Here is a 7,929-nt window from a genome sequence, read left to right on the forward strand (position 1 = left end):
ATTTCTATGGTATATAGGACCTTAAGAAAGTAAGAAATTAATTAAAATTATTTAATATATTATTTTTATGCTAAAATAGAAGTGAGAGAAGCCCTCCGAGATCACCATAGTCTTAATGAGTTAAAAGGTCATGAAGGTTGGTAGTTTAACAAATATTTTGAAAACTAGATCTAATGTGAGTATAAGATGGACAATTTAAGAGGAAGTGTTTTGTATCTTCAATGCAAATTAAGAGAAAATATTTTCCGACTTCAATCCTCTTAGGAACACATAGGTGACAAACTCTTTCATCCCATGGTGTTTTGAGAATTGACCAAACCCAATTTCACTATGAAACTCATGAGAATTAGTTCTAACCTTGGTAGTTCATTTTCTTCTTGACACTAACATAGAGATAAATTTGGTTCTGGAGATTTGGGAGAATTACTTCTAACCTTGGTAGTTCATTTTCTTCTTGACACTAAAATAGAGATAAATTTGGTTTTGGAGATTTGGGAGAATTAGTTCTAACCTTGGTAGTTCATTTTCTTCTTGACACTAACATAGAGATAGATTTGGTTTTGGAGATTTGGGTTTATCGCCTCTTGACCAGAGTGACATCTCAAAGATGAGATTTGTTTTATCATAGATCTAAAGACATGGGCACTTGCAATTATTTTGAAGCCCACAGTGAGCTTCCCGACCTCCATTTATCATTTTCTAAATGCCATAATTCTAATTGAGCTTATGATGGATGTCAATTCCCAAATATTTGTATAAAAGAACTTTCTCCAAAGAAATGTTTTCATAAATAAAAGTATAGTAAGTGATTATTTTGAGCTTTAATTATCATAAATGTAGTTTTGTATATATTTAGAATCATATTTATTTTGGAACACATATCATAAAAAATTCACTTACCAAAAAACAATTTTATCGATATAAAAAAAATCTATTAAATTTATTTATATATTATTTAAGTATTAATAAGTAAAAAAATATACACTTTGGAACAATACACCCCCCTGCAATTCAAAGAAATACTGTTTCGAACAATACATCCTGCTTCAATTCCTCGTCCACGGGGTACCAATTGATGGGTTCTTCCTTCAATTTTTGCTGCAATTCCTCCCCGACCTGCAGTTTTGGACATCCAGAGGCATAAAGTGTATCCAACGACCCCAACTGTTCAAGACCTGCCAGATGTTCTAACTCAGAGCACTCCCTAACATCTAGCAATTGAAGCTCTGTCAACTGCGCCAAACCCTCTATACTCTTCAGCCAGTAGCAGCGCTTCATGCGGAGAGTTTGGAGGCTCGTCAACCCGCCAAGTGATTCTGGTAGGCTCTGCATTTTGTAGCAGTAATCCAAGTAGAGAGTTCGGAGGCTCTTCAACCCGCCAAGTGATTCTGGTAGGCTCTGCACTTCGTTGCAGTAGTCCAAGTCGAGAGTTCGGAGGCTCGTCAACCCGCCAAGTGATTCTGGTAGGCTCTGCAGCCGTGAGCAGTGGTCCATGCAGAGAATTTCGAGGCTCGTCAAACCGCCAAGTGATTCTGGTAGGCTCTGAGCAGTGGTCCATGCGGAGAATTTCGAGGCTGGTCAACCCGCCAAGTGATTCTGGTAGGCTCTGCAGCCAGGAGCAGTGGTCCATGCGGAGAATTTCGAGGCTCGTCAACCCGCCAAGTGATTCTGGTAGGCTCTGCAGTTGGTAGCAGCAGTCCAAGCCGAGATTTCGGAGGCTCGTCAACCCGCCAAGTGATTCTGGTAGGCTCTGCAGCCGGGAGCAGGAGCTCATGCAGAGAATTTCGAGGCTCGTCAACCCGCCAAGTGATTCTGGTAGTCTCGGCAGCCCGGAGCAGCCGTCCATGCGGAGAATTTCGAGGCTCGTCAACCCGCCAAGTGATTCTGGTAGTCTCCGCAGCCCGGAGCAGCCGTCCATCCGGAGAATTTCGAGGCTCGTCAACCTGCCAAGTGATTCTGGTAGTCTCCGCAGCCCGGAGCAGGAGCTCATGCGGAGAATTTCGAGGCTCGTCAACCCTCCAAGTGATTCTGGTAGGCTCCGCAGCCTGGAGCAGCCGTGCAAGTAGAGAGTTCGGAGGTTCTTTAAATTGCCAAAGGAAGCTGGCAGCGACTTAATATCTGAACAACCCCGTAACTCCAAGTAATTCAAGGACTGCAGACGACAAAATTCATCTGGCAAGATATTCAGACCAACCGGTTCATATATTCTGCTGTTGTGCAAGACAATTTTTTCGAGATAATTCAACCTTTCAATGGACTTTGGGATATTGAGAACCCGACCATCAATTTCCAACTCCCTAATCTGCACAGGTGCCTGCAATTTCATATTTTAAATTGGGCTTGACACTGGATGGCACAATTTCTGTAAATTGTGCTAGAGCAAGTAAATTTTTATAATAAAGGTCAATTGAAAAATGCAAAACTGTAGAAAGAAAACAAAATCACATAATTACCTGGCATTCATCTGCCCAGATTGTTTCAAACTCCATCCCCTGTATTTGTAAAACTCTTAAATTTTTCATTAAAATCCATGAAGGCAGGGAGGAGTAAGGACAGTTAATCCAGCGGAGCCATTTTAGTTCTGGTGGCTGAGCAACATTCAATATGCGTTCCACACAATCACCTTCTGCCTCAAGAAGCTGCAACCTGCTCGTGAGTTCGACAAGGCTTTCGAAATGTTGTGGAGACCATTCCGGGCCATCACTCGGAACAGCGCTAACTCCACGCAGCTAAAACACGATTGATCGATATTTATGCAAATTAGATGATAAACTCAAATTTTACAGATAATTCACACCATAACGACATTTCAAAATTTGATAGCAGAACATTATTTTTAGTGTCACTCTGAAGCTTCAAAATACGTACAGGTGACTGCTGATAAAGAAGGTTGTCAGTTGGACGCCAAATACGACGCCAAGAGTCTGGAGGCTCTTTCTCCGCCAGGTCTCTGGCCATATCTCTGAGGTGGTCGTGCATTCTTATTTGATCTTCTTCGTCTACCTCTACGAGACACCTGTTTTGTAGATTCCGAAAACCCAGCTCTCCTTCCCAGCCAGATCCGTCCCATATTCTTATCGCTGTATCTCTGTCTTTGTGTAGAAAGAAACAGGCAATGTCTAAGAATATGTGCTTCTCCTCTTCCTCCAGACCGTCATAGCTAATTCTGAGTCTGCTTTGGATATCCCTGGGAAGTGCTTTGCAGATTTTGCGGAATTGGGCATGCCAATACTTCAAATGTTTTTCACCATGCAGATGCGCCCCAAGCACCGTGAGAGATAGCGGCAATCCATCACAGGTTTTCAAAAACAGCTCAACTACTTCTTCAAAACCTACATGTGGATGAGATTGGTGAAAGGCGTGGCGGCAGAAGAGCTCTTTCGACTGTTGCGGATCCAGTCCTGTGGGCTTGTATATGGACGACTCTACAATTCCCCATGTTACAAGAACATCCATATTACGAGAGGTAACTAAAATCAAGCTACCGGAAGGAAGGGCATCCTTTGCTGGCGAAAGTAATGCATTCATCTGCTGAATATGATCTACATCGTCTAAAATGATGAGAGCTTTAGAAGCTGCTCGATACCTTTGCAGCATCTCTATACCTTCATCGATGCTGTTTATCTGCCTATCCCATTCAGCCAAGTCCTTAAGAAGCTGACTCTGCAAAGAAATTAAAGGTTTGTCTCTAACATCAAATAAAAAACAAGATCTATTGAAATGTGATCCCCGACGGTTAAATATTTCTTTTGCGAGGGTTGTTTTACCAACCCCTCCAAGTCCTACAATTCCTATAACTCTGGTCTGCTCGCTTTGCTGCTGCAAACACATTTCCCTTTCAAAATCTTCAATTTTCTGTTCCAAAGCGATTGGATATTTGGAAACGTGGAGCTTTCTTGGAACTCTTTTTAAGACTTCTTCCACGATCTTTTCCAGGAGCTGCTGCTCGTCACTAAACAATATCCAGAATACAATTGCGAGTCAGAAATGCAATAAATCTAATAAATTAAATCTAATACTAGAATCGAACGGAGTTCTCACCCATTATAAGATTCCAGGTCAAAACCGCTTATGTCTGCAACATTAAAAAGAGCGTCCCTCCACTCTTTAATAATATTGGGGTCATATCGCGGCTCTTTTTTACCAGTTTGACGGTGGATTGTTTTCTTTTCTCCAAGCTCGCGCAGGGATCGAGCATACACACCATTTTCGCCCCTCGTAGAGCAGAGCATGCGAAGAAACCACGGGAGCATGCGAAAAACCCACGGGAGCATGCGCAAGACTCTAGCATACAGTCCAGTTTCGCGCTGCGTCCAACGGAGTTCTGATGGCTGCACATGGTAGAAAACAGGAATGATAGGTGCCTTCGACTTCAACATCAATACGAGTTCTTTCAAACACCACACCGATTCTGCATATCGGGGAGAGAAAATAGCAATGTGAACGGAGGCTGTTTGAATAGCGCCTTCGATTTGACAAGTTAGGCCATCTCCCTCTCGCAATTCTTCAATGTCCAAAAATGGTCTGAGACCGTGTTTGCAAAGGCGATTGTAGAGATCGGTGGCAAAGGGTTTCTTGCAATCTGGACCGCGATGATTAATAAAAATATCAAAAACATTGTAGTTTTTGTTGGCATAAGAGGTGGATGAGGATGCCATACTATATTCACAGATTGAAATTACAAGATCGTCTGGTTGTTCTGAGGAGCAAAATGGCTACCAGAAGATGACCCAAGTTACCACTACTTCACTTAGCCTTTCTTGCGCTCTGTCTCCCAGCGGATGACCCCAAGTTACCACTAGTTCACTCGGCCTAGGTCGCTCTCTGTCTCTCAAAATACTTGGTAAAACAAAACCGCTCTGAAATCCGGTAGGCTTCTAGGTTTTCTCAGCAAACGGAGTCCACCCTTTACATTGAATGAAATTTATGACCTCTTTCCTTTAATTTTTTTAATTTATATAAACGATGCGATGAAAGTGACGCCCTTTACATTGAATGAAATTTATGACCTCTTTCCTTTAATTTTTTTAATTTATATAAACGATGCGATGAAAGTGACGCCGACGCGTGCCAGCAATTTCCGCGTTGAGTGCACATGACCTATGGTTTGGTCTGCACGAACGGCATGGTTTTGACATAAAGACGCTTCATAATTTACACACAGTGTTCTTTCCTGAGTGTTATAAGTCTATTATTGTCTTTTTCTTATCTTTTTCTTAAGTATTATTTTCTCAAAAATGGAAGGAAAATGTAAAGGAAAGTATTATTTTAATGAAAACTTAATGCGTTAAACATCTCACCACCAATCACGTTTAGTGGATCCGTCAGGATTCAATCGAGATCCTGCTTCTGGTCACCCAGAGCACACATCATAGTAGTATTTTCTAAGACTCTATCCACCAAAGTCTCCATCACTACCAACATTGTTCTCAGCACCCAAGGTTCCTCCGCTCGGAACTTTCTCTTTCTACTCCTATCTACAAATTCGTTAAATTCATTATTTTTTTATTTTTAATAGTAAAACTAAATATTTTAACATATACAAATATGTCAGTAATTTAATGTGCAATTTTTTTTTGTAAAAGTAAGAATCTATCTCTTTTAGATGGCTAACCAATCATTTTAAGTGGTTTAATTTTTCTTAATAATTATTTTTACTATTTCCTATATTTAAAAAATGAAATAATGTTTCTATTCTAATAATTATATTTTTTAATTTTAATTAAATATTAAATTGCTGGCATGTAAATAAATAGTTATATTTAAATTAAATTTATGTTAATACATGGGTTAATACTCTTTTAATTAATTAGGTTAAAGTTATAACTTCAAATTTTTTTATTTTATCTTCAAATTCTTAATATTTAAGTTTCTAATGAAAAAACATAATCAAACTATTAAATAAATTAAAACTAAGCATTAAAAGAATTCATTATCATTTTCAAATTTTTAATGTTCAACTCTCTTCATTATCTTTACCTAAGATATTTAATTCTTTTAATGACAAGACATAAATGAATAATAATAAAAATTATTTGAAAATGGGAAGAGTGTAAGCAATATTTGAAGCTGGGAAGAGTGTTGTTGGTCTGTCTTATAAATAAATTAAAACTAAGCATTAAAAAAATTCATTATCATTTTGAAATTTTTAATGTTTAGCTCGCTTCATTATCCTACCTAAGATATTTCATTTTTTTTAATGATAAGACATATATGAATAATAATAAAAATTATTTGAAGATGGGAAGAGTGTAAAAAATATTTGAAAATGGGAAGAGTGTTGTTGGTCTGTCTTATAAATTATAAGAAAATATTTTTGTATTTAGCATAGGTAAACAATTATTTCAAGATTAATTTTTTAAATATATTTTATGCGTTGAAGGTTATAAATTTTTGTTTTATAAATTATAAGAAAACATTTTTGTATATAGTATAGGTAAACAGTTATTTCAATTTTTTTTAATATATTGTATTTGTTGAAGGCTATAAATTTTTGGTTCAGATGTTTTAATAAAATGGTAATTAAGGGAAAAGGTATATGTGAATTTTCTTTATGGAAGAAAATTAATTTTAGAAGATGAAACATCTTTTCTCACACACTTTTCCAAATATATTTTATTTGTTAGGGATTGATTATAAATTTTTGAATTCGGTTTTGTGATAAAATGATAATAAAGTATCTCATTAAAGTTTATTTATCAATTTAGAAGGTTAAAAATGTATGATGTTCCTTTTATGAAAGGAAACTAATTTTAAAAGGTCAAATACCTTCCCTCACATATATAATTGTTCTATTAAAATTTAAACTTAAATAGTGTTCAGTACAAAACTTTATCTCAACCACCAACCACAATGTATATATGAATTGATAAAAATTAAATCCATATTAAACTTTAAAGGAGTTTAAACTTAAAAATGTAAAATTTGAAAAATCAACATTTTAATTAACATTCTTTTTAATGAATGGTATAGTTAATTTACCTTTTCATTTTTAGTATACATCACTTGTCGTTGGTTTGCACGAACTTACCTTTTCTTCTTGTAGTCAAGATATCATGGATGACAACTGGCATGGTGTTGACATAAAGAGGTTTCATAATTTACACATGAGGCATTTTTCTAGATAAACTTTTATTAGATTTTCAGGAAAACATAGCTTACAAAATCAGTCTCCATAATCCCGTCTCTCTGATTTCGACTAGACTTGTTGATACAGGGGACTGGAGAATACAATAGAAGACACTCTACATTCATTATTTTCGAGAGGCATTGTAGCCATAGCATACGAGGAGTAAACAAAAAGGAGACCATAATTGACAACAACATATCAAGGAGGGGGATTGGGGGGCAGTACAGGGGAGCTACAAAATAACCAACACGATCATGAATATGGAAATCAATGTGTTCCACCAATGCTTCCAAGTTGCGAAGGTGGTCATTTGTGTGACAGTTACTGCGACGAAGGTTGTCTAATTGTTTTAGGATTTCATTTTAACTATATTGGATATCATTGAGATAGGCCACAATTTTGTTGTGGTCTTCATGCCTGTGGTCCCTGAGAATGTCCATATTGATTTGGATATTCCGAAACTGCTTTGCAATGGATTCCATGGTAGTAGGAGCCACTATGTGACCTGGAGAGTGAGATGGAGAGATATCTAGAGCATCCTGGGTTTCATGACTGTCCGAGTTAGCAAAGAATGAACTTTGGCCTAGCTCGGGACACCCTCCAAGTAAATGCTGACCACCCCCCCCCCCCTTAGTGACACTGACCCCATTGGTGGGGCATATCGAATTTGGTAGGAGGTGACTGTCGGCTAAGAGGGAAGGCAGAGGGAAAACCTTCATAGAACCTGCAATAAAAATTACAATAGCCAAGACCAAGAACCTAATGCCCCGAATGGGTACACACTAGAAGCCCAAACCAAC

General features: G+C 37.8%; 1 protein-coding gene across 1 annotated transcript; it reads right to left on the reverse strand.

Annotated features, from left to right (window-relative positions):
- Nucleotides 1-922: 922 nt before the first annotated feature.
- Nucleotides 923-4,901, reverse strand: LOC149212610 (disease resistance protein Roq1-like). The gene is given in 5 exon segments (XM_089391882.1): nucleotides 923-1,546; nucleotides 1,548-2,314; nucleotides 2,454-2,729; nucleotides 2,869-3,952; nucleotides 4,042-4,901. Coding segments are annotated over 5 exon segments (3,279 nt in total). The 5' UTR covers nucleotides 4,659-4,901; the 3' UTR covers nucleotides 923-1,011.
- Nucleotides 4,902-7,929: the final 3,028 nt, after the last annotated feature.

Source organism: Pinus tabuliformis, chromosome 1_1 (assembly GCF_031772625.1).
Source record: "Pinus tabuliformis cultivar Carrire ecotype Pingquan chromosome 1_1, CPIR1, whole genome shotgun sequence".
Taxonomy (NCBI): Eukaryota; Viridiplantae; Streptophyta; class Pinopsida; order Pinales; family Pinaceae; genus Pinus; species Pinus tabuliformis.